Below are 26,424 nucleotides of genomic sequence, written 5' to 3' on the forward strand. Positions count from 1 at the left end.
ATTCCTCTCCTCTCCCCTCGCCAGGTCTTTTACTGCAGACTGCTGGAAGAAGCAAACCGAGGCTCATTCTCAGCAGAGATGGTGAATAAAATCTTCTCTAACATCTCATCCATCCACGCCTTCCACAGTAAATTCCTCCTGCCAGAGCTGGAAAAGAGGATGCAGGAGTGGTAAGGGGCCCTTCAGCTCTGCATCAAGTGGGACAGAGGGGCTGGGCTCCCAGGCTGTATGCTGGAGCCTGCAGGGATGTGGTGGGCAGTAGCTTCCTCCCTGCACTGAGCTGTCCTCTGAGTAGTGGGGACAGGATGGGTGTGATTGTGCCCTCAGGAACCACCCCACACCCCGCTGCCCTGGCAGAGCCCACTCCAGGCCCAGCCCGGCTCAGCTCTGCCAGTCCCATGCTGTCTGTGCTGTTCCCTCTGTGGAGCTCTCAAGATAAAGAAACAAGATAGTTTAGCCTGTTAGAGCAGAATACGGGCATGCCAGAGGCCCCAGGTTCCAGCCCTGGCACAGCCATATGCCAAAGATGAACACTATGCTCTCTCTCTTTCTCTCTCAAAAATAGATGTAGCTTAAAAAAAAAATAATAAGAAGAAGAAGCTTTTAAAAAATGACCTGGAGGGGGCCAGGCATTGGTACACCTGGTGAAGCTCACACACTTGTCCTCACCTGCAGGGGGGAGCTTCACGAGCAGTGGAGCAGGGCTTACACTGTGGAAGCAGATTTCTCTCTCTCTCTCTTTAATCTTTACTTATTTACTTTGGATAGAGACAGCGATAAATTGGGTGGAATGATAAATTGGGGGAAATAATGAGAGAGACAGAGAGACACCTGCAACTCTACTTCACTACTCGTGAAGCTTTCCCCCTGCAGGTGGGGACCAGGGATTTGAACCTGGGCCCTTGTGCATTGTAATGTTTGTGCTCAACCAGGTAAGCCACCACCTGGCCCCAAAGGTGTCTATTTATCTCCCCCCCTCAAATTTTACTTCATCTCTATCCAAATTAATTAAATAAATGAAATAAAAAATATTTAAAAAATTTAATGGCCTGAGTGGTCTGAGCGATGGCACAGTGGAGAAAACTCTGGACCCACAAGCACAAGGTCCTGAGTTGGATTCCTGGCAGCACGGAACCGGGGGATGCTCTCCTTCCGCCGCCCCCACCCCTTGTTAATAAAGCTTTTGGAGAGGCTGTGAAAACAGACTGAAGAACAAGTGAATCGACTTCTCTAAAGAGGGGAGCTCCTTCCTGGTAGCTGGGTGATGAGGTGGGGGTGACGGCTTACAGGGAGGAGGCTCACTGTCCCACGGCCTGCATGGCGACTCCCCCCCACGCTGCAGGGACAGAAGCCCACGGATCGGGGACATCTTGCAGAAGCTGGCGCCCTTCCTGAAGATGTACGGGGAGTACGTGAAGGGCTTCGACCAGGCCGTGGAGCTGGTGAAGAGCATGACGGAGCGCGTGCCCCAGTTCAAGGCGGTGGTGGAGGAGATCCAGGTGCCGCCTGCCCCCACCGCTCCCGAGAGCGAGAGCGAGACCCTGGACTCTGGGCCCCTGGCGCCACGAGGGAGCACCCCTCTGCGGGGGGCGTGGTGGGACCCCCTCAGCTGACCCCGCCCCACCCCACTTCGCCCCGCAGAAGCAGAAGGTGTGCGGAAGCCTGAGCCTGCAGCACCACATGCTGGAGCCGGTGCAGCGCCTACCGCGCTACGAGATGCTGCTCAAGGACTATCTGCGCAAGCTGCCGCCCCAGGCCGCTGACCGAGAAGACGCTAGAAGTCAGTGTCCAGTGTCCGCCACGCCCCACGGGGGAGGGACTCGGCCTTGGAGACCCCGCGCCAAAGGGGGGATTTCCCTCTCTCGCCTCTCTAGTTCTTTGATTTGGCATGCTTTCCTTCTTTCCTTCCATCTTTCCTTCCTTCCTTCCTTCTTGTGGAGGGGGCTGTGGTGAGACTCTCTCTCTGTCTCCTCTCATACTTTTTCTTTTTTAAAAAAGAGTTTTTTAATATTTATTTATTTACTTATTACATTTTGTTGCCCTTGTTTATTGTTGTTACGGCTGTCGTTGTTGTTGGATAGGACAGAGAAATCAAGAGAGGAGGGGAAGACAGAGAGGGGAGAGAAAGCTAGACCTGCTTCACCGCCCGTGAAGCGACTCGCCTGCAGGTGGGGAGCCGGGGGCTTGAACCGGGATTCTTAAGCCGGTCCTTGCGCTTTGCCCCAAGTGCGCTTAACCCGCTGTGGCTGCGCTACTGCCTGACTTCCCCCTCTTACTTTTTCTTTGACTCTTTCTTTCTGGAGGAGGCTGTGATGTCTCTGTCTTCCTCACTGTTTTTTAAAAAAAATTATTAGTGACTGAATATTGATTTACAAAATTAAGATAATGGGTATAATTGCAAATTGTTATCGCCACCAGAGTTCCTATCTCCTCCATTGGAAACTGCAGTGGTTCTCCCAAGACCACAGATATGGGTTGACTATTATTTCTATAAGTGTCTATATTCTATATATTTGCCCTTTTTTTCTGTGGTCCTGCCTTCTCTTACTTTCTAAGTTATACCTACTACTTCTGAGTGTCCTTCCCTTTTTTTCCCCCTCTTCTGTCTCTCTGGATCCTGATGGAATTGGGGTTCAGAACCTTCTGGTCATCTTCCTCTAATGTTTGCCCCATTGGGATTATGAACCAGAATTCTTTTTGGGGTGCAGAAGATGGAAAGTCTGTCTGGCTTCTGTAGTTGCTTCTCCACTGACATGGGTGTTGGCAGGTGGATCCACACCCCCAGCCTGTTTCTGTCTTTCCCTAGTGGGGCAGGGCTCTGGGGAGGTGGGTTTCCAGGACACATTGGTGAGGTCCTCTGCCCAGGGAAGTCAGGGTAGTGTCATGGTAGCATCTGCAATTTGGTGGCTGTGGCTTACTGAGCTTCTCTTCTCTCACTCTTTCTTTGACATTTTTCTTCTCTTTCATTGTAGAGGGGGCTGTGGTGTCCCTCTTCTCACTGTCTTTCTCTCTCATTCTCTTTGATTTCTTCCTTTTTTTCTGGAGAGGGCTATGGTGTCTCATTTGTCTTTGTCTTCTTTTGATCTTTCTTTCTTGAGGGGGTTGTGGTATCTTTCCTCTCTGTCTTCTTCTCTTGCTCTTTCTTTGATATTTTTCTTCTCTTTCTTCCTTTCTTTGAGGAGGGGTCTATGGTATCTTCCTTTCTCACTCTTTCTTTGGCTCTTTTCTTTCTTTATTTTGGATTGAGACAGAAATTGAAAGGAAAGGGTAAGACAGGGATGGGGGGGGGGAACCTGCAGTACTGCTTCATCACTTGTGAAGTTCCCCCCCTTGCAGGGAGGAAACTGAGAGCTAGGGACTTGAGCCTGGGTCCTTGCACACTGTAATGTGTGCACTTAACCAAGTGCACCACTGCCCAGCTCCTCTTACATTTTATCTAATAAAGAGAAACCTGCATGCCTGAGTCCCCAGAGCTGAGCAGTCTTCTATATCTCTGTCTCCATCTCCCTCTCCTGTAAAAATAAGTGTAACCTTCAAGGCTAAAGAGACACCTCATCTGTTGGTGTGTGCCTTGCTGTGCACATGACCCAGGTTTGAGCCCCAGCACCACACGGGAGTGCCTTCATGCCAGGGGTTGTGCTATCTGACTCTGTGTGACTCTGTGTGGGTGAGAGCCTTGAAATCACCCAGTTTCTGGAAGGAAGCCGCCCCTGCTCTGGTCTTGTGTCTTTGTGTCTGGGGCTTTATTCCCAGTGTGTGTTGTCCAGGTCCCCCATAGCAGAGTAAGACCATGCATACTCACTCACTTCCTCTTTCTCCACCCAGAGTCTCTGGAGATCATCTCCACAGCAGCCAGCCACTCCAACAGCGCCATACGGAAGATGGTGAGCGCCTGCCGGGGGCGAGCTCCTGCACTCACACTGCAGCCCACTCACATCCAGCTCAGCTCCTGGCATTGGACAGAGTGAGCTGAGGCCCTCCAACAAAAACCACTGCCCACAAGACCGGACGGGGCGCACCCTACTGAGTGCACACATTACCGTGCTCAAGGACATGGGTTCGAGCCCCCAGTCCCCACCTGCGGGGGGAGGGGTAAGCTTCACAAGTGGTGAAGCAGGTCTGCAGGTGTCTGTCTTTCTCCCTCTCTAGCTCCCTTTCCCCTCTCAATTTATCTCTGTCCTATCAAATAAAATGGGGGGGGAGGGAAAGACCACCAGGAGTGGTGGATTTGTAGTGCCAGCACTGAGTCCTGAAGGCAAAAAAAAGATTGCTAGGAATGCTCATTGTCATCTGGAGTAACCATCCTCCCTGCCCCATCAGGTTTCAATGTTCTCAGAACTACCCTACTTTGGCCCAGATTTCACACCTGCTCCTAGCCCCTCAGTCACCCAGATGTCTGCCGAGGTTATGGCAGTGTTACGGCCTCCTCATGTTTGATCCTGCTGTTGTCTGATTTTGTAGGACAACCTAAAGAAGCTTCTAGAGATCTATGAAATGTTGGGGGAGGAAGAAGATATCGTCAACCCTTCCAGTGAGCTCATCAAAGAAGGGCAGATCCTCAAGCTGGCAGCCCGGAACACATCAGCCCAGGAGCGGTACCTGTTCCTGGTGAGTGTGAATGTTAATGTGTGAGAGAGTCTGTGAGTGTGTGAGAGAGTGTGTGTCTGACTGTGTGAGTATCTATGAATGTGTGTGAGTCAGAGTGTGTATGATCATATGGGTATGTGAGTGTGAGATTGTGTGTGTGAGTCTTTGAGTGTGTGTGAGAGAGTCTGGGTGTGTGAGTCTGTGAGTGTGTGTGACAGTCTGTGTGAGAGACTGAGTGTCTGTGAATGTGTGTGAGACAATTTGAGTGTGACAATGTGTGTGTGTGTCTGTATGTCTGTATGAGAGAGTCTGTGAGTGTGTGTGTGTAAGTCTGTGAGTATGCGAGAGTGTATGAGAGTCTGTGAGTGTGTGAGAATATGTGTATGACTGAGTATGTGTGTGAGTCTGTGAATATGTGTGTCTAAGTGTGTGTGAGAGCATTTGTGAGTGTGTGAGTCAGTGTGTGTTTGAGTGTGTGTGTGTGTGTGTGTGTGTGTGTGTGTGTAGAGAAATGCCCAGGCTGGGTGCCAAGCTGTTGCAGACAGATCACTGTGTCTGGGGGAAAGTGGGGGGGATTGGGGCTCAGGCAGACAGTACCCCAAGCCCCATGACACTGAGACCCACTTGGGGCTTTTGCCCAGTTCAACCAGCTCACCCTGTGCTTTGCCGAGGCACAGAACAGAGGGGAGCTCTCCCGATACAGGGAAAGCCCAGCCACTTGGCCCCATCACGGCACCAGCTTCCTCTTTCTGTCTGCACAACACCAGGAAGTGAGCCCCTCAGGTGGGGCCTTGCTCCCATGTGAGGTTGTTGGCCCACCTTTATAACTTCCATGTACCTAGAGGAGAATGGAGAGATGGCCCAGCCCTACCAATGCATCCAAGCAGCTCCCCCCTGCTGTCCATGGTGGCTCATTGTGGTGCTGAGGCTCAAACCCAGGGCCTCACACATGGAGGAGGATGCATGCTCTGAGTCACCCCGGGCCCTGCCAGGACTTCTCTTAGTGTTGGTGGAGGGGGACCCACAGTGGCGGTAGTGGCCGTGGCCTCCACATCAGGGTCACAGCCTGCCGCCATGTCTGTCACTTCTGCAGCCTCTTTGTCTTCTGGGTGACTTGTGCTGCTGGGCACTCACCCCACTTCCTGGGGGCAAGAGAGGGGCTTCTGCGTGGGAGGAGTGAACTCTGTCCTTGGGGGGGTGGGGGAATGCCCAGGGGTTCAGTAGGAGAGAGGAGCACCCAGCACCCTCAGAGGGGCTGATACAGGCTGAGGCGAGGAGGGCTCCATGCAGCCACAGCCAAGCAGCCTCCAGCCAGGGAAATCCTTCCTTCCAGAGCTGGGCCTGACCCACAAGAGCTGGAGAGACTCGCCACTGGTTGGAGGAGGGGACTTGAGCTGACTCCCTTACACTCCTGTGGCATCGTGGGCAGGGTGTGGCCAGTCTGAGTGGCTGGCAGCCCCCGGGGATTGTGGCGCCCTGGCCTCTGCTGTCCCTGTCCCCTGTCTCCCCTCACGGAGTGCCTCTCTCCCGCAGTTCAATGACATGCTACTGTACTGCGTGCCCAGGTTCAGCCTGGTGGGCTCCCGCTTCACGGTGCGCACGCGAGTGGGCGTGGAAGGCATGAAGATCCTGGAGACACACAATGAGGGCTACCCCCACACCTTCCAAGTGTCGGGCAAGGAGCGCACACTAGAGCTGCAGGCCAGGTAAGCTGCTGTGGACCCAGCTGGGACCCCAGGAGCGGGTGGGCAGGACAGCCTGGGGGGCACCTGACCACGCCACAGCCTCCCCCAGACCCAGCCTCCTCCCACCCGACTATCCCTCCTCTCCTCAGGACCCTCCTCCCCTGCACAGGCAGCGGGCATGGAGGTGGCCACAGACCCTCGCCCTCAGCTTGAGGACACGTGTGGCTTGTCCCTGTTCTGTGGCAGGGGCTGAGGGCTGGCCTTGGGCTCACGTGTCCCTTTGTCCCTGGTGAGGAAGGGAGGTGTGAGGGTGGCTACTGTGTGATGTGCTCCCAGGAGCATGGCCATGCGTGGCTGCGTGTGAAGCTGGGTGCTTCAGAGTCGCCAGCTCCTGTACCTACCTACCTGGCTCAGGTGTCCCATGGCAGAGACCCGATTCTAACATCCCATGGTGGAAGCCTGGCTCAGGCACCCCATGGTGGAGTCCCCCTCTGCAGGGCCCTGAGTCAGTTGCCCTAGATTCCCTCCTGGATACCAGGTGACCCCTCCCTCATAGCCTGAGCTACAGACTCTGGCTGAAGGATATCTGTCCCCTCCCCGGGCAACTGGGGGCAGCCAGATCCAGACTCTTGCAGGAGATTGCTCTGCCGGATCACTAGCTGCCCCCCACTTCCCGCAGGCCCTTTTCCTCCTGCAGCTGGCTTTCCTGCCCCAGGCTCAGTCCCAGCACCACCATCAGCCAGGGTGGAACAGAGGGCCCCTGGGGAAACAAGCATCTGTTGAGGAATGCCCTTGTTTGGTAGCAGAGAGGCAGATGCCTGTTGACTGTGGCTCCTTTCCCATCTGCCCTGAACTTCCAGAGAGGGAACAGTGAGAGCAGCCTTGTCTGCCAGTGGGACTCACTCCTGTCCTTTCTTCTTGTTTCAGTTCTGAGCAAGACAAAGAAGAGTGGATCAAGGTGAGCTGCCCCCACCTCCACGCCTCGTTCTGCTGCTACCCTCTGCGGCCACAGCTGTGACCAAGTCCTGTTTGCTTAGAATGCATCATCAGGACAGAGCTCCCTTCCTTCTCTTCTTCCCCTTCTCCTTCCTTTGGATAAAGCCTGAAAGAAGTTGAGAGGGAAGGGGGTGAGAGGGAGAGAGAGACACCCACAGACAAGCTTCACAACCTGTGGTGCTCCCCCCTGCAGGTGGGGACCAAGGGCTTGAACTCAGGTCCTTGCACATTGTGATGTGTGCACTCACCCAGGTGCACCAGCACGTGGCTCCTTTTAATTTTTATTTATTTACTTAATTTATCTTGGATGAGACATAGAAATAAAGACAGGGAGAGAGGGAGAGAGAGAGAGAGAGAGAGAGAGACACCTGCAGCCCTGCTTCTCTGCTCACAAAGCTTTCCCCCTGCAGGTGGGAAGCAGGGGCTTGAAACTGGGTCCTTGTGCACTGTACTACGTGTGCTGCATGTGCACTCACGCAAATGTTTTCTGTGGGTCTGGGCAAGGAACCCAGGGCCCTTGCATGTGACCTCCTGAGTAGACTTCCTGTTTTTTTTAATTCTTGGTGAGAGAGACACCACAGCACAGCTCCACCATTTACGGCCCAGCCCTGCTGTCTTCCATGGGACTTGCATGTGGTGCTAGGACTGGAACTTAGGGCCTTACTCAGCATCGTGTGTGTAGTCCTGAGGGAGCCATCCCCTGATCCCAGTCATTTGTTTATTTACTTCTCCTTATTGCCATCAAAGTTATCTGGGGCTCAGTACCTACATTACAAATTCATCGATGGCAACCATTCCCTCTCCCCACTTTTTTTTTCCAAAGTGGGGGCTTGAACCCAAGTCCTTGAGCATGGTAACATGTTCACTTAACCAGGTGTGCCATGCCCAGAATCTCTTTAATTTTTGATTAAAGATGTTAATTCTGGGGCCCTAGGTGTGACACAGTTAACAAAACATTGGATTTGGGGTCAGGCTGTAGCGCAGGGGGTTAAGTGCACATGGCACATGAGGACCAGCATAAGGATCCCAGTTCGAGCCCCCGGCTCCCCACCTGCAGGGGGGTCACTTCACAAGTGGTGAAGTAGGTCTTCAGGTGCCTATCTTTCTCTCCCCATCTCTGTTTTCCTCTCCTTTCTCCATTTTTATCTGTCCTATCTGGCAACAACAACATTAATAACAACAACAATAATAATCACAACAATGATAAAAACAAGGTCAACAAAAAGGGAAAATAAATAAATAAATAAATAAAATATTTTTAAAAAACACTGGGTTCTCCAGAATGAGGTCCTGAGCCCAACCCCTGCACCACATATGCTAGAGGGATGCTCTGGGCCTTCCTGTCATTAACAGATAAATGACTTTAAAATAGTGGAGGCCAGGGAGACAGCACAATGGTTCTGGGAAAAGACTCTCCTGCCTGAGGCTTTGAGGTCCCGGGTTCAATCCCTAGCATCATCAGCCAGAGTTGAGCAGGGCTCTGGGAGAAATAATAGTAATAATAATAGTAGTAACAATAGTAATTAATAGTAATAATAGGACTGAAGAGACAGCACAGTGGTTCTGCAAAGAGACTCTCCTACCTGAGGCTCCAAGGTCCCAGGTCCAGCCTCAGCACCACCGTCAGCCAGAGCTGAGCAGGGCTCTGGGGAAAATGATAATTAATAATAATAATAAGAAGAAGCCTGGGGAGACAGCATAGGAGTTCTGCAAAGAGACTCTCCTGCCTGAGGCTCTGAGGCTCTGAGGCCCCAGGTTCCATTCCCAGCACTATCATAAGCCAGAGCTGAGCTGGGCTGCGGGGGGGAAAAAAAACCCAAGTGCCCCGGCTGTATGTCTCCTCCTGGGCTGACTGGTGCCCCTGCCTTCACTGTGTATGCAGGCACTTCAGGACACCATCGACGCCTTCCACCAGAGGCACGAGACCTTCCGCAACGCCATTGCCAAGGACAGTGACATACACGCCGAGGCTCCTGTGAGTGTCCCACCAGGACGCCCCCAGGCAGCAAGGGAGGTCCTGGCCGTGGGGTCCGAGCACCAGCTTCCCTGTCTCTCTTAACACCTGGTGCTGGCCTCTCTCTCTAAGCTGCCTGTGCCCTGCCTGGCCACAGCAGAGCTGGGGAAGCGGGCCCCCCGCTGGATCAGGGACAACGAGGTCACCATGTGCATGAAGTGCAAGGAGCCTTTCAATGCACTTACACGGCGGCGCCACCACTGCCGGGCCTGTGGACACGTGAGTGGGGACGGGATGGGATGGGACGGGACGGACATGGGGGGAGCACAAGGGGATGGGTTTGGGGGCCCTCTTGTCTTTATTTTTCTTAATCTTTGTTTATTTATTGGATAGTGACATCCAGAAATTGAGAGGGAAGGGGGAGATAGAGAGACACCTGCAGCCCTGCTTCACCACTCGCAAAGCTTTCCCCCTGCAGGTCGGGACCAGGGGCTCAAACCTGGGTCCTTGCACATTGTAACATGTGCACTCAGCCAGATGCACCACCGTCCAGTCCTAGTTCTTGTCTTTAGAGCAGAGGGGAGGTGGACGATGAAGCAAGTGTGTCTCTTTCTTCCTTTCTTTCTCCCTTTCTTCCCCCCTCCCCCCTTTCTCTCCCCTTTCTCAGTCCCATCAAATAAAATGTCAATATTGGAGCCAGGCAGTGGTGCTCCTGGTTAAGTGCACACACTACAGTGTGCAAAGATGTAGGTTCAGTCCCCACTCCCACATGCAGTGGGAAAGTTTCATGAGTGGTGAAGCAGGGCTGCAGGTGTCTATCTCCTCGTCCCCTCTCAGTTTCTCTCTGTCTCTATCCAATAAATAAATAAATACAAAATAAAATATCAATAGAAAGGAAAAAAAATTAAAATTTCCACCGGGTCAGTGGATTCCAAGAGCAGGCACAGAGCACCTGGTAGCAATAAAAAAAAAATAATAATAAATAAATAAAATGTAGGATGAATGAATGAAACATGCTTAGAAGAGTCTGGAGAGGGTGTTAAGTGTGCTGTCCCAGGGAGGACTAAGCAGTGAGCACCCTCAGGGCAGCTACAGATGTGGGGAGCAGCCAGGAGAGGCAGGCTGTAACAGGGACTTCTCAGACACCATGGTCTCAGGGACCTGGGAGCTCAACCACTCAGAATCAGGCAGAGAAGGCCGGGCAAGTAGAGAGACTCCTCCCACCTGTAGCAGCTGGCTCTGGGGTCCTATGGAGGAAGGGGGAAAGAGGCACAGCCTGGCCAAGGGGAGCTGGCTTCACTTGGGGTGCTGCTGCAGTCTGTTGGTGGTAGAGATGGACCTCTCAGAGCCCCTCCCAGGGACAGGGAAACTTGGTGCCCCCACATCCCCCAGTCGGCTCTAGGGTACTGCAGCTCACTTGTCCCTTGTCCACTGTGGTCCCTGTGTGCCCCCCCCCCCCGCAGGTGGTCTGCTGGCGGTGCTCAGACTACAAGGCGCAGCTGGAGTACGATGGTGGCAAGCTGAACAAGGTCTGCCGGGATTGCTTCCAGAGCATCAGTGGGGTCACCGACAGCGAGGAGAAGAAGCGCAGAGGCATCCTGGAGGTCAGCCGCCCCCCCCCCCACGAGGGCCTGACTTGGCCTGCTCCCAAGCCTGCAGAGAACAGAGGTCCAAGCAGCTAGCCCAAGTTTAGGGACCTCTCTCCCCTCTTCCTCTCTTTCTCTCTGTCTCTCTTTCTCCTTCTCCCTCTCTCCCTATCTCTCTTTCTTTCCCTTTTTCCCTCTCCCCCTCTCTCTCATTTCCTCCCTCTCCCTCTCTCCTCCTTTGTATCTCTCCCTCTTCCTCTCTCTCTTATTGCCACCAGGGTTATTACTAGGGGCTCTGTTTCTGCAGGACAAATCCACTGTTGTTAGGGGCCTTTTTTTTTTTTCCTTTTTTAACTTAACAGGACAGAGAGAAATTGAGAGAGGGAGGGGAAGATAGAGAGGGAAACAGAGAGAGACCTGCAGCCCTGCTTCACTGTTTGTGAGACTTCCCCTCGCAGGTAGGAACCAGGGTTCTTGAACCTGGGTTCTTATGCACTGTAATGTGTGCACTTAACCAAGTGCACCATAACCCAGCCCTCTAGTACACATGTTTTTTATTTTTTATTTTTATTTATGTATTTGTTTTTTCATACTTGATAGGATAGAGAGAGATCAAGAGGGAAAGGGGAGATAGTGAGAGAGACAGAGAGACACTTTCAGCCCTGCTTCTCCACTTGTGAAGTTTTCCCCCTGCAGGTGGGGAATGGGAACTGGAACCCAGGTCCTTGTGCATGGTAATATGTGCGCTCGACTGGGTATGCTACAACCTGGCCCCTCCAGTTCTTAAATGTGAGATTGGACACTTGTTGAATCTCAAAACCCCATAGAGAGTGAAAACAGCCACTTTTCAGAACAGGAACTCCAGAGTCCAAGCCGGAGGAGTTACCACAGTGAGATTACACTGGTCTGTCCCCAGCTGCCTGCACAGCTGAGGGAAGGGTCTTTCTGGAGAGCAGCAGAAAGTGGGAGGGAGCCTGTGTGCTCCATGGCCACCCCACTGGCCCTCACGGGCCACTGTCCCTCTCTGCCCATGCTCTAGATCGAGGCAGCGGAGGTCTCTGGCAACAGTGTGGTATGCAGCTTCCTCCTGTACATGGAGAAGTCCAAGCCCTGGCAGAGGGCCTGGTGTGTGATCCCCAAGCAAGACCCCCTGGTGCTCTACCTGTATGGCGCGCCCCAGGTACCTGACCTTCCCTCAAAGGAGCGGGCTGGGGCAGGGTGGGGAGGATAAGCAGACACCCAATCCTCCATCACTCCCACCTCCAGCAGGGGGCACACCTCCTCCATCATACCTGGCATGGGGCACAGGGGCAATCTTTGTAGCTATTCATCCATCCATCTTTTCATCCATCCTTCCATCCATCCATCCATCCATCCACATAGCCATGAATCTGTTCATCCATCTATCCATTGATCCATCCATCCAATCCATTCATCCATCTTTGCATCTGTCTTTCCATCCATCCACTTATCCCTCTTTCTCTCTATCCATACATACATACATACACCATACATCCCTTCTTTTCATCTATCTATCCATCCATCTTTCTATCTCTTTATCCATCATTCCATTCATCCACCTATGCATCTTTCCATCCATCCACCATCCATCTTTTCATCCATATGTTCAGCCATCTGTCTATTCATCCATCTATCTATTGATCCATCCATCCAATCCTCTCATCCATCTTTGCATCTATCCATCTTTCCATCCATACATGCATCCACCCATGCATCTTTCCATCTATGCATCCATCCGCCCATGTATCTTTCCATCCATCCATCCACTCCCCACCCACCCATCCATCTATGCATCTTTCCATCCATCCATCCATCCATCCATGTATCTACCCACCCACCCATCCATTCATCCATGTATGCATCTTTTCATCCACTGACCTACCCACACATCTGTGCATCCATTCATCCACCCACGCATCCTTCTATGCATCTTTCCATCCATCCATCCATCCATCCATCCATCCATCCATCCTCCCATGCAACTTTCCATCCATGCATCCATCATCCCATCTATGCATCTCATCATCCATCCATTCATCTATGCATCTTTCCATCCATGCATGCATCCATCCATGCATGCATCCACCCATCCCTCCATCTTTCTATCCATCCACCCACACATACATCTATGCATATTTCCATCCATCCATCCTCCCATGCAACTTTCCATCCATGCATGCATCCATCCATGCATGCATCCACCCATCCTTCCATCTTTCTATCCATCCATCCAACCATCCATCCATCCATCTTTCTATCCATCTTTCCATCCATCTTTCCATCCATCTTTCCATCCATCCATCCATCCATCCATCCATCCATCCATCCATCCATCCATCCTTCCTTCCATCCATCCTTCCATCCATTCATCCATGCATCCACTCTTCTGCCCACCCATCCATCTTTACACCCACATACAGGCAGGGGGAGGTGTTTTTGGCTGTGGGTGGAGAGCAGGGGTGCAGCTGGGTAGTGGGGTGAGCACCAGCTATGGGCTGTACATGTGCAGGACGTGCGCGCCCAGGCCACCATCCCGCTGCTGGGCTACGTGGTGGAGCCGCTCCCGCGCAGCGCCGACCTACCGCACAGCTTCAAGCTCAGCCAGTCCAAGTCCCTGCACAGCTTTGCCGCAGACAGCGAGGAGCTCAAACAGAGGTGGCTGCGGGTCATCGACCTGGCTGTCCGAGGGGAGACACCCGAGGACTCCGGAGAGCCCCCTACCCCTGGCCCCGGGGACTCCCTGGCTGGTTCCCGGAGGAGCTTGGAGTGCTGAGCTCAACCTCCGGGATCCACTCACCTCTTAGCACTTTACATGGGAGCAGAAGGCTGTCCCCTCACCAGCCGGCCGCCCTGCTTGCCGCTGCCTGTGAGTAATGTGAAAGGGCCCCGCCTACTGCTCTGCCCTGCCCTGCCCTGTCCAGCCCTGCCTGCGGGGGACTTTTTCTCGGAGGAATCTGTCAGGTCAGAGTTGGCGCTTAGTTGCCAGAGGCCCCTGTGCGAGTGCGTGCACACGCCACACATACCTCCACGTTGCCAAAACAGACCCAAGGGGAAGAGAAGTACAGCTACCCTTCAAGCTATCCGTCCGTGACCCTCTTAACTTATTTCAGTTGATGGCACCCCAGCTGCAGATACGTGCACAGAGGACAGCCCGTGGGTGCTCAGGTTTTTGACTCATCAAAAGAAGATAATACTTGTTTTTGTAGAAATGCTCAGAATAAACTATCTCAAGTCTATAGCAATTATGTGTATATAGTATTGAATAGAAATCTATGAATCTATACATAATATATATGTACATAGTCCCATGCTTTCCCCGTAGGTTCATACTTTCCCCTAATTTATTTTTCAAATGCAGAGCATGTTGTACCTTAGGGCTGAGGAGGGCTCCTCATTTCATGTTTTCTGGTGAGCTGCATCTCGCTGCTGGGCATCTGAGGTGGCTGATGCTTTTCTAATAAGAGAGATGGGTCACGGATGGGGTGGGGGTGTGTTGGTGAATTCCATCGGTGTTTTCCAAGTCCTAACGTTTTGTTCTGTGCCTCCTTAAAGCAGTGCCTCTCTCCCAAGGTGCTAATCTTCCCCACCTCAGGCGAGGAGAAGTCCAGGCTTCTGTGTCCTGCTTGTCTGAGATGGCGCTTGCTCGTTTGGGGTAGTCACAGCCTGCAGATCCCTGGCTCTTTCCCGGCGTGGCCAGGCCTGTCCTTGTGCACAGACCAGACCTTTCCAGTAGAAGGGACGGGGACTGCTCTCAGGCAAAGCAGCTCTCATGGCCGCCGGGGACTGTGAGGAAGAAGCCAGGCAGATGGAGCCCCTGTCAGCAGCAGGGCTGCTCTTCCTATAAGTCCTGTCCTGAGCTGCCTGAGTCTATTAGCCCATTCTCTGCCCTGGTGCCCACCTGCAAGGAACTCACATGCCTGCCCCTGCCCTCAGCGGCTGAGGGAGGACACGTGTAGAGCAGGGAGCATTATCCCTCTCCCACCTACAGGCAGGGAAGTCAGGGACAGGCTCCTGGCTTGAAGGGTAGCTGCAGCCTTTGGCCTTGTGAGCCACCAGAAAAGAGAGCAGAGAGACAAGGTGACGGCCAGGAGGGGAAACTCTGATCACAGTGGCCACCCAGGAATCTCTCTGCAGAGCCCACTTTGCCTCTGCAGCAGCAAAAGATGCTCTCGGTGGGTCGTTGAGAATATGCTCAGCTCAACTAAAAGACATCAAAGTCCCCCAGTCTCCAGAACCATGTCTGTCGCATGCTTCCTGAGACACCCAAGCAGGCCGGGCAGAGGGAACCTCAACAAGAAGAGAAGAAGAAAAAATGTTGCATTCCTGTTACAAAACAAAAACAACCAACATTCCACGTGGCTCTGAAGTCTTTATTTTTCAAAATCTGGTGCTTTCCAAGCTTCCACTAAAGCACTGTCCTGCCCAAACCGAAGAACTTCTGGATCACAAGCACGGAACATTCCAGCCTTGGACACTCAGACTTTGCTCAGCATTGCTGTGCGGCCTGATCTTGGAGTCCCTGTGGGGTGCAGCCATGAAAAATGCCACCAGCCACCTTTCCAGCAATAAAACTCTACAGGGCAGTTTTTTTTAATACCGAGATTTTAATGCACTGCCCTTCACACAAAAGCAGAGAGAACTAATGTTAGACGTGAGGTTGCCTTGCAGATGGGTGAGTGCCAGGGAGATGATGCGGGAGCTTCAGTCCTGGGGTTCAAGTCTCTCTCAAGTGGATTCTTTTGCAGAGGGATTGGATGGTACAGCTGCTAAGCACACAGCACGACTTTGCCAAGTGCTGTTTTCTTTTCTGGGAGGTTTGATGTCACAGACAGGTGAGGAAAGTCATCTTTATTAGTTAAGTGAAGGGTCTGTAGTAAACAAGTAAAAAAAACCCAGCTTTTTATAGGAACTAACCTTTTAAATATGCCCTGTCCTCATAGATAGTATCAATAATAATAATAACCCATTTGGATTATTATTATTATTTTAAAACAATACTTGTAGTTAAACTGCAAACTCCAGAGTATGGCAGAGATAGGCTCATAGTCACAGATGCCTTCTAACAACCTCCTCTCCGAAATGCTTCCACAAGTTCTCAGCGCTCTCGCTTTTTCCTGTGTACTTTTGGGAAACAGGGTATATCCTCCCCCCCTCCCCGCACACATACCTTTGAGTTGTAAATCTTGTTCCTAGCTATGGCCAAAGCCTTAAGTTCCCCCTCGGAGCCGTGTCTGTGATGACTGAAGGTGGTCTCTGGGGCAGGGGATAGCTGGGGCTTCTGAGAACAGGGATCGATCGCCTTTTCTGTCGCCTTTCCTGGGCCAGCTCAGGACAGACCATGAGTCATACCCTCCTGGGTCCACATTCTTCTTGTGAGTGCTCAGGGCTGGGGTGTGGGGCTGCTAGGCTAAGACCAGTGCAGAAAGCAGGGACATCTCCACATTCCCAGTTTCCTGGGCCATCGTCTTCCTGAAAATTTCACTGGACAGGCTGTGGCTTGTCAGAGTTCCATCCCCACTCACATGGGCTGTGGGCCAGGCTGGGCTGCTCTTCTTCCCCCCCCCCCCCCATCTCAGCAGGATTCTTTCTCACTGTCACACCTGTGCCTGCTCAGGGAGGTGGGTGTTGCATGCAGAGCCCTGACTGACTCCTGCATCCATGCAGAGCTGTGAAAACACTGTGGGCTCCCAGCTGCTTTTCCACAGGAGAGAAATGTTTCTAAGCAGCTCTTCCTTTTCTTTCTTTCCTTTTCTTTTTGCCTCCAGGGTTATTACAGGGGCTCAATGCTGGTACTACAAATCCACTGCTCCTGGCAACCATCTTTTCCTTTTTATTGGATAGAGACAGAGAGAAATTGAGAGGGGAGGGGGAGGTAGAGAGGGAGCAAGAAAGAAAGACACCCGCAGACCTGCTTCACCGCTGTAAAGCAACCTCCCTTCGAAGGTGGGGCGCCAAGGGCTCAAACCGGGATCCTTGCTATGTGCACTTAAACGGGTGCGCCACTGCCTAGCCCCAAGCAGCTCTTCCTTTTTTAACTTGAATGTTTCCACTGTAATTCATGGTGAGTCATTTACATGGACTTGGGCCCAACTCTTTTCTTCTGTACTCCCGGATTCCTGTGTTTGCTGATGAGGTGGAGAGGAGCCAGCTTAGGCATCACCAGCCAGAAGTTGACATTTGGGCTCCTGCTCTCTCTCTCTCTTTTTTTCCCCTCTACTGTTTAAACACTGATTTCCTCCTTGGGGCCCCTGTCCCCCACTTCCCTGGGGCAGCAGCACCCTCAGTTGCTTGCCACGACTTCTCCTTCTGCCCTAGCCCTGGCAGGAGAAGGTGTCTTTGTTGTGTGTGGAGGTGAGAGCACATGACACAGCTCCTACAGGGAGAGTTTAGCTTGTGGGTGGGAGGAGTCCCCCTATAGTTCATGGTGGCCAGTCAGTGAGGCAGGAGATAAGGAAATCTCACTGCGGTAGACTCTTCAAAAGTGAAAAAGCAGACCATAGAGTGATGGGGGTGGAGAGAGGTCGGGTGGCCTGAGGGCCCAACCTGCTATCAGTTGCTCTGTATGTGACTCAGTGTGTGGGCTGGGGTGGTCTCACTCAGGAGGGGGTTGTGGGGAAGAGCTCCCTCTTTTAGAGACTGTGTCTGTATAGAAAGCATATTTTTTTCCCTCCCAACTAGTGCTTCCTGTGAGTGACAATGGACTGAGACTTTCGGATAAGTGTTGTCAGAATGTTAAATGTGAAAAAAAGAAAAGAGAACTGTGCGCCCAGGGTCCTGTCTGTCCCCTAGCTCGGTGAACTTGAAGGCTCGCAGGCGTGTACATCCTGTGTGACCTGTGTGTGGGGCCAAGGCGGGGCTGTGGAGATGGGGTGCCGCTCAGCACTTTAACCCCTGGGAAACATGGAGCATTCGATGTTGTAAATAAACTTGTCCTCCAATGAGCCTGATGCCTTGGGTGCTGTGTCGACGCAGAGTCTGTGGGTCCTGTGTGGCGTACTTGGGGCTGTCCTCTGCTGTTTGGCTCAGAGCTGCTCTCATGGGGTCCCCCTGAACCTGCAACAGTCTTTCAAGAAGAAAGCTAGTGACTGGAGCGGGGTTCCATGACATCTGACCACTGCTTGGAGTCTGGGAAGAGACTCTGCAGTGGCTGCAGGAGCTCAGAGGTGGTTCTTGGGGACCACAGAGTGTTGGCTGGAGCATGTTCCAGGACTGGTCACTGGGGCTCCCTTCACCTTGCTCCCAATACGAGAATCTGGGTGAAGCTCCAGATGGAGAGCACTTCCAGAATGGACGCTCTCCCCCAGGTCTCAGAGTCCGTCAGCCACAGGAGGGAGGGAAGAAGGGATAGGTGGGTGGATGCATGTGCGGATTATGGAATAGTGGCTGGGTGTCTGAGGGGATGCACAGAAGCATGAATGCAAGGAGCAGCTGGCTGCAGAGGTGCCTGTCTCATTGCCAGGAAATCCAGAGCCTGGCTCTCTCACTCCTGTCTTCCCGGGACCATCAACTGCATAGCCCCTTACCTCCTCATGTCTCTACTGGGGTGTGAGTCTGTGTATCTGTGTCTTTCTTTGTGTGTCTGTGTGTCTCTGTTTCTGTGACTGTGCATCTCTGTGTCTCTTGTATGTCTGTGTGACTCTGGTGGGGTGTGAGTCTGTGTGCATCTGTGTGTCTCTGTATGTCTCTGTGCTAGAGTGTGAGTCTGTGTGTAGCTGTGTTTCTCTGTGTATATATATATATACATATATATACATAAACATACATGTATATATATATACACACACACATATATATATATCTGTCTCTGAGCTGTGGTGTGTCTGTATCTGTATCTCTCTGTGTGTCTGTCTCTGTCTCTGCTAGAGTGAGTCTGTGCATCTGTGTCTTTATGTCTCTGTTTCTCTGTGTTGGGGTGTGAGTTTTTGTAGCTGTGTGTCTCTGTGTGTGGGGGGTGAGGGACAGAAGCCCCGGGCACAGAGCACAGGAGAGGGAGCCAGGCTGCCCAGGCCCCAGCTCTCCCCTGGGGAGGGTGTGCCCCACACTGCAGCTTGCAGTGCCTGCTCAGATTTAGGGTGCTTTCCGAGGACACCCCCAAGCCAGCCTCAGTATCATACACTCACTCTATCTATCTATCTATCTATCTATCTATCTATCTATCTATCTATCAACACACCTGAGAAGGATGTGGTACGAACCAGCTGTTTATGTGTATCCACCTGCCAGTGACCACCAGCCCCCTGGTGCCCACCCAGTCAGTGGGCTCTGCAGCAGGTGGGCACCAAGTCCTGGGCATGTGACACTGGCTGGCCTGTGTCCCACACAGACTGGACCTCACCTGGTTGGGGGCCAGGAAAGGTGAGTGGGGCCTGGAGGCACCCTGGGTGTGGTTGGGCTGAGCCTCCACCCTCCTCGTTCCCCAGTCTTCATCATGAGATGACCACAGGTGACACTTAGGGATTCCCGATACTGAAAACCCAGCTCCACAGGGTCTGAGTGTCCGTGATTTTCAAGCAAAAAAAAAAAAAAAAGAAAAGAAAAAACACAACTGGACGCAGCAAAATGTTGTGGGGTTTTCGGTGGTGACTGGGCGGGAAGTGGCGTTGATTTACTGCCGCATCATGAACTCAGCGGGCTCACACCCAGAACACTGAGCCTTGAACAAGTACAGTGGGCTTGTCCCTTGACATAGTGGTCAGCTTTCCCAGTCACTCAGTGACAGGCTGCACAGTCCTTGTATCCTTCTCTTTGTAGAGAGTGTGACTTGCTTGCGTGACCCTCGGATTCTGAGGCAGGAGCAGCAGATTCCAGGGCCGCTTTGATGACAGCAGGAGGAAGCCCCATCCCTGCAGACAGGAGGGGCAGGCTGCCACCTTGCTTCACTGCCCAGCACCTTCAGGACCCGACAGGGGAGTAGAGAGGCCAGGCCAGGCCTGAGGGCCCTCCCCCTGCCTCCCAGGGTGACTGGTTGTGTTGAGGGGCACAGGGCCTGCGGGGCCCTGGGAACACTCACCTGGAGGGGTGGTTGGTCTCAGCTCTATGCTGCCCTCCACCCAGCTGAGCCCCGTGTGGGCAGGAGCTTTTCAGAGCTTCCAGACTCCAGATCTGGCTGATTCCCTGAGCCCACTGTTGTCTCTCAACTCTACTGGCTGGGCAGCCTCGGGTCCCAGCAGGAGTGCCCAGTGGGCACTGAGAAGCAGGGCTGCAGCCTTCAAGCCCCTTCAGCTGGAGAAGAAAGGATTTAGTACTGTGCCTCCTGGAGGCGGCTGACGATCTCTTGAGTTCTGGCAAAAAGCTATTTTGGAAAGAGACTGGAATAGCCTTGCTGTTTGAGGAAAGAGGTGGAGGAGACCCCCCCCCCCAAGGTTGGCAGGCAGCCCTCACCCTGGGGTTTCACAGGGAGAGCTTTGGACTCCCAGGCTCTGGGCCTTGCTGCACTATGAATATAGCTTTCTCTGTAGATTTACTTCTAGTTCTTTTTTCTCTCTCTCTCTTTTTAAATATTTATTCCCTTTTGTTGTCCTTGTTGTTTTATTGTTGTAGTTATTATTCTTGTCGTCGTTGTTGGATAGGACAGAGAGAAATGGAGATAGGAAGGGAAGAGAAGAGGAGAGAAGATAGACACCTGCAGACCTGCTTTACCACCTGTGAAGCGACTCCCCTGCAGGTGGGGAGCTGGGGGCTCAAACCGGGATCCTTGTGCTTTGCGCCACTGCGCTTAACCCACTGTGCTACAACCCAACTCCCAATTCTTTTCTCTTTTAAGCTTTTTTTTTTTTAAAAAAATGGAATCTCTAAATTATTTTTTATTTATTGGATAGAGACAGCCAGAAATCGCGAGGGAAGGGGGTGAAAGAAAAGGAGAAAGACAGACATCTATAGCCCTGCTTCACCACTAGTGAAGCTTTTCCTCCTGTAGGTAGGGACCAGGGACTTGAACCTGGGTCCTTGTGCACTGTAATGTGTGCATTTAACCAGGTGTGCCACCACCTGGCCTTTTTCTTTTCCTTTTTTTCTTTCATAGAGACAGAAGAATTGAGAGAGAAGGGAGAGAGAGAGAGAGAGGAAGAGAGAGGGGACCAGGTGGTGCTGCACCTGGTTGAGTGCACACATTACCATGCATAAGAACAAGGGTTCAAGCCCCCACTCTCCACCTGCGGGCAGGAAGCTTCATGAGCAGAGAAGCAGGGCTGCAGGTGTCTCTCTCCCTCTCTATCTCCCTCTTCATTCTCAATTGCTCTATGACCTATCAAATAATAATAATAATAATAGGCCACAAGGAGCTGTAGATTTGTAGTGCTAGCATCAAGCCTCTGGAGGCAATACAAAAAATAAAAAGAGAGAGAGAAAGACAGAGAGACACCTGAAGACCTGCTACACCACTTATGAAGCTTCTCCCCTGCGGGGAGAAGGGGAGCGGGGGCTTGAACCCGGGTCCTTGTGCACGGCAGCCTGTATGCCCTGCTAGGTGCGCCACCACCCGGCCTCCTACCTGTGTTTCACATCAGAGTTGTACCTGCTGCATCCCAGAGAAAAGCAGTGGGTGGTGGGGTGCTCAGCTGCATCCCCCAGGAGCTGTGCTCATCACAGAAAAGGAGATGGAGGGGGAGCTGGGAAGATGGGGAGAGAAGAGAGACAGCACCAGCCTCGGCGTTCCATCCCTCTTCTCCCACCTGGCCACTGAGAGGCCTCTGCTGGGGGCACCGGCTGGCCGGGTTGTAGGGTCCCAGCAGAGGGAGAGGGAGAGAGACTGATCAGGCGACAGTGGTGTCTCCTGGACTCTCAAGTGGCTGCAGGTCTGTGGGGGCTGAGCATGGGGCCCTGTCCAGGTCACACAAGTCCACCTGTGCAGAGTCCAGCAGTGGTATGGGGACCTGGTGGACACTGGGGCAGGGGATATTCCAGGCCACCAGGGCCAGGTCAGGCTAGCCCCATGGCTGCACAAAGCAGTGACAAAGAAATGTCACTTGCTTTGACTTGAGTTTCTAGGACAGGCAACCGGCCTCATTCCCGCACCCAGAGAGAGAGGGAGGACTCTGGGAGAGAGAGAGAGGCCAGGAGATGACTCCCTGGTGCAGAGCACCCTGCTGGGGGAGCACCCTGGCATAAGCACCCCACACTCAGGGGAGGACCATGTAAGCAGTGGAACCATGCTGCATGTGCCCCTCCCTCTCTTCGAAAAAGGGGGAAGAGGAAGAAGAAGGAAGAGAAGCATGATAATAATGATGATGATGATCATAATAATAGTAGTAGTAGTAATAGTCTGCTAGGAGCAGTAGTATTGCACAAGTACAAAGTCCCAGTACAGCTCTGGGAGCATAAACAAAAAACAAAAAACAAAAAAAAAAAAGGAAAGAGGAGGCCAGGTGGTGGCACACCAGGTTGAGCACACACATTATAATGCACAAGGACCTGGGTTTGAACCCCCACTCTCCACCTGCAGGAAGCGAAGCAGGTCTACAGGTGTCTCTCTGTCTCTCTCCTTATTTCTCTCTTCCCTCTCAATTTCTCTCCATCCTATAAATAAAAAATAGAAAAAAAGAAGGAAAGAAGGATGGAAGAAAGAAAAGAAAGAAAGAAAGAAAAAAGGAAGAGAAGTCCTCCAGGAATAGCAGAGTCGTAGTGACAGCACTGAGCCCCAGCAATAACCCAAACAGCAATAAAAATCGAAGTCTAATAAACAGTTTAAAAAAGGAAAGACAACTTTGCAGCCAGCGGTGGGGGGTGATGTAAGGTGAGTCCCTGGAGAGGGAAGGGGGAAAGTGGTTAAACGAGCCCCACAGGTAGGCATGCTCTGAGCACCAGGTGTTCAGACCCAGACTGTTTGGCTGTGTCTGCTGCCAGCAGAGCTCTTGAGACAGCACCCCTCAGCACCCAGCACTCAGCCCGCTCCTCTCAGTGCCGGCCCATGGCTTCTTCCTCAGCCTCCCTTCCTCTGTCCTGTGACCTCAGAGCCTGGCCAGAGGGGACTGGCACATCAGCCGGCCCCAGCTGGCAGTGCTAATAAGAGTCCTGGCGATAATGGATGGTCACCGGCCTCGGCCTCTTGCGCTTCCTCCTAGAAAGAGATAGTGGGAGCCCGCAGTCCCCAGGCACTCGAATCTGTCTCACTCAAGAGAGGTGTTAGAGACCAGGTGGGACTCGCAGTGCCCCACAGAATGGCTTTTATTCTCAGCTTACAAGCAGGAAAGGATATGGGCACCACATGCAACGGAGGAGCAGCTGCCGGCCAGGCCGGGGAAGAGCTGAGCCTGGAGCCAGCTGCTTTTGCTCCTGAGAAGCTGTGGACACAAAGTGTTCAGGGCACAGTGGGGCACAGCGTGCACTTTCCTAGAGAACAGAGGCCTGGCCTGGGAAGTGGTGCAGGGGATAAGGTCGTGGGCTCCCAAGCATCAGGTCCTGAGTTTGGTTCCCAGTATCACGTGATGCCACTGTTCTGGTTCTCTCGCCTTCTCTCTCTCCTAAAAAATGATTTAGGGGCCCAGGTGGTGGCACACCCAGTTAAGCACACATAGTACTAAGTACAAGGACCTGCTCAAGGATCTGAGTTCAAGACTCCACTCTCCACCTGCAGGGGGAAGCATCACAAGCCATGAAGCAGATCTGCAGGTGTCTATCTTTCTCTCTTCCTCTCTTCTCTCAATTTCTCTCTGTCTTATCCAATAAAATGGAAAAAAATGGCATCCAGGAGCTGTTGGTATGCTTCTAAATATTGCTTATAAGACCTTCTGTTTTGATCATCACATTAGGTTCGCTTGTATTACTTATGATGTATTCTTACTTATGTATTATTACTTATGATGTATGTTTACATAGCCACTGTTGACTGAAAACCCCCCTGCCTCCAGGACATTGATTTAATCCTCAGTGGTTCTCGCTTTTTCCTTCTCCCCGCCCCCTATCCTATGTACTTCCTTTTTTTCTGACTCTTCCGCCTCAGGAGAGATGCAGGACAGAATTGTGTTGTGATTAGATTAGACTGTTGAACCACATCTCCGCTCGTCAATAAAGAGATACTGCTTCCCAACTCAGCCATGAGTCCCTGGTCATCTCTTTCTCCCGCCCGGGAAGCTAGCATGGCAAGGAGCAGTGGATTTGTAGTGCACATAACAGTGTACAAGTACGCAGGTTCAAGTCCCTGGTCCACACCTGCAGGAGGAAAGCTTCATGAGTGATGAATCAGGGCTGCAGGCATCTCCCTGTCTTTCCCTCTCTATTTTCCCCTTTCCTCTCAATTTCTATCTATATCCAATAACAAAAAAATATTTTAAAAAAGAGAGAGAGAGACAGAGAGACACCTGCACCTCTGCTTCATCACTTGTGAAACTCCCCTGCAGGTGGGGAGTGGGGGGGGGGTTGAACCTGAGTCCTTGTGCTTGGTAATGTGTGTGCTGCTGGAGGTCCCAAATATATATTTATTTTAATGAAAGAGACACAGAAAGAAAGATAGGCCAGAGTACTGTTAATCTCTGGTTGATGGTTGTGCTGGTGATTGAACCTGAGATCTTGGAGTCTCACTAATAATCTTATTTTTTTTGAAGATTTTATTTATTTATTAATGTGAAAGACAGGAGGAGAGAGAGAAAGAACCAGACATCACTGTGGTACATGTGCTGCCAGGAATTGAACTCAGAACCTCATGCCTGAGAGTCCAGTGCTTTATCCACTGAGCCATCTCCCGGACCACCCTCAGCATAGTCTTTTGCAGAACCACTATGCTGTCTCCCAGACCCAGATATATTATTATTGTTGTTGTTGTTATTATTATTATTATTTACTTCTGACTTCCTTCTCACCTTATCTGATAGGATGCAGGTCAGCCTGGCTGCCCAGGCACTGAGTGGGCTCAGGTGTTCTGTTCACCTGCTGAAGTCCAGGCACTGGTCCCACCCCTTCCTATTGGGCCCCCATGGGGTTGTACCTTGCCCAAAGCTGTAGTCCAGGGCCCCCGGGTAGCCTGCGGACCTCTGGGCTGCTCCCTGAGTCTAGCACCCACAGCAGGTGCCTGATCTGGGAGTGACCCTGGGCTAGGCTCAGAATGGGTGCCCTGGTCCCTTTGTGGGAGTGCAGTGGCTTAGTAGGTCCAGTGGCCCAACCAGAACTAGCCCAGTACCAGAAGGCTCAGGGAACTTAGGTTGCACCACCCTTCCCACCCGCTGACTCCCAGCTCCACTGGCCTGCAAGCGGGGGCCCATGAGCACTAGCCCTGTTCCCCCAGTGGGCAGATAGTGCTGTGTGAGCAACAGCCAGTGGACTGGTTGTGTGTGTGTGTGTGTGTGTGTGTGTGTGTGTGTGTGTGTGTACCAGTCCTGTGGGCTGGTTCTCTGTGTGTGCACTGACTCAGTGGCCTGGTTCTGTGCCTATGTGTGCACTGGTCCAGTGGGATGATTTTGTGTGTGTGTGTGTGTGTGTGTGTGTGCGCGCGCGTGCGCACTGGTCCAGTGGGCTGGCTGTGTTTCTGTGTGCACTGGTCCTTTGGGCTTGCTGTGTGTCTGTGTACACTAGTCCAGTGGGTTGGTTGTGTGTCTATGTGCATTGGTCCTTTGAGTTTGCTGTGTGTCTGTGTGCATTGGTCCAGCAGGCTGGCTGTGTGTGTGTGTGTGTGTGTGTGTGTGTGTGTGCGCGCACTGGTCCAGCGGGCTGGCTGTGTGTGTGCTTCTGTGTGCACTGGTCCAGCAGGGTGTCTGTGTGTGTGCACTGGTCCAGTAGGCTGGCTGTGTGTGTGTGTGTGTATGTGTGTGTGTCTGTGTGCACTGGTCCAGCGGGCTGGCTGTGTGTGTGCACTGGTCCAGCAGGCTGGGTGTGTGTGTGTATGTGTGTGTGCACTAGTCCAGTGGGCTGTTTCTGTGTGTGTGCACACCCGCAGAGGTCCTGCGGGCGGTTGTGTGTGTGTGCCAGGTCCAGCGGACTGGGTGTGTGTGTGCACTGGTCCAGTGGGCTGGCTGTGTGTCTGTGTGCACTGGTCCAGTGGGCTGGATGTATGTGTGTCTGTGTGCATTGGTCCTTTGGTCTTGATGTATGTCTGTGTACGCTAGTCCAGTGGGCTGGTTGTGTGTCTGTGTGCACTGGTCCTTTGGGTTTGCTGTGTGTGTGCACTGATCCAGTGGGCTGGTTGTGTGTGCATCTGTATGCACTGGTCCAGCGGGCTGGCTGTGCGTCTGTGTGCACTGATCCAGTGGGTTTGTTCTGTGCGTGCACTGAAGACTGGCTCTCTTGGTGCAGTGGGCGGTCCGGATCGTTTCTGTGCGTGCTCCGGGGTGGATCAGACTGGCTCCCTTGGTGCAGCAGGCGGTTCGGATAGGTTCTGTGCGAGCACCGGCTGTCTAGGCCAGGGTCTGCGATCCCAGGGCCAGAGCTGTCCTCAGGGGCCAGAAACCCGCGCTGCGCATGCACACATGACCTTACATGTGCCCGCTGCCGCGCCCTTCCCCAGAGGCCAGTCCGGAGCTGTAGGCACCGAAACTACGACTCCCGGCAGGCCTTCTTCCGGTCCGGGCAGCGCGGGGCTTGCCGGGAGGATGGCGTGGGGCGGAGCCCCGGGATGGGGCGAAGGACTAGGATCCAAACTACAACTCCCGGAGGCTGCTGCGGGTACGGC

At 52.6% G+C, this 26,424-nt stretch overlaps 1 protein-coding gene and 1 long non-coding RNA gene across 5 annotated transcripts in view; one reads left to right on the forward strand and one right to left on the reverse strand.

Moving 5' to 3' along the window:
- Positions 1 to 17,770, forward strand: part of FGD4 (FYVE, RhoGEF and PH domain containing 4) — an 86,059-nt gene extending 68,289 nt beyond the window's left edge. For 2 of the 3 annotated variants that reach the window (XM_060194629.1, XM_060194630.1), the window contains exons 6-17: positions 25 to 170; positions 1,343 to 1,499; positions 1,642 to 1,780; positions 3,826 to 3,884; positions 4,462 to 4,608; positions 6,121 to 6,293; positions 7,200 to 7,230; positions 9,151 to 9,243; positions 9,355 to 9,501; positions 10,686 to 10,890; positions 11,848 to 11,988; positions 13,339 to 17,770. In XM_060194629.1, the coding sequence (XP_060050612.1) occupies positions 25 to 170; positions 1,343 to 1,499; positions 1,642 to 1,780; positions 3,826 to 3,884; positions 4,462 to 4,608; positions 6,121 to 6,293; positions 7,200 to 7,230; positions 9,151 to 9,243; positions 9,355 to 9,501; positions 10,686 to 10,890; positions 11,848 to 11,988; positions 13,339 to 13,703 (1,803 nt within the window). In that variant the 3' untranslated portion in view covers positions 13,704 to 17,770. The remainder of the gene's footprint in view (positions 1 to 24; positions 171 to 1,342; positions 1,500 to 1,641; positions 1,781 to 3,825; positions 3,885 to 4,461; positions 4,609 to 6,120; positions 6,294 to 7,199; positions 7,231 to 9,150; positions 9,244 to 9,354; positions 9,502 to 10,685; positions 10,891 to 11,847; positions 11,989 to 13,338) is intronic. The other variant, XM_016191968.2, reaches the window with a different exon arrangement.
- Positions 17,771 to 19,389: 1,619 nt separating this feature from the next.
- LOC132539435 (uncharacterized) lies at positions 19,390 to 26,365 on the reverse strand. Of its 2 annotated transcripts, none has more exons than XR_009550724.1 (3): positions 26,232 to 26,365; positions 19,840 to 20,051; positions 19,390 to 19,719 (listed from the first exon to the last, which is right to left on the reverse strand). It is a non-coding gene; the product is annotated as an uncharacterized LOC132539435 (long non-coding RNA). The 2 variants fall into 2 exon arrangements; XR_009550725.1 differs by having other exon boundaries at positions 19,840 to 20,121.
- Positions 26,366 to 26,424: the final 59 nt, after the last annotated feature.

The sequence above is a fragment of the Erinaceus europaeus genome, chromosome 7 (assembly GCF_950295315.1).
Source record: "Erinaceus europaeus chromosome 7, mEriEur2.1, whole genome shotgun sequence".
Taxonomy (NCBI): domain Eukaryota; kingdom Metazoa; phylum Chordata; class Mammalia; order Eulipotyphla; family Erinaceidae; genus Erinaceus; species Erinaceus europaeus.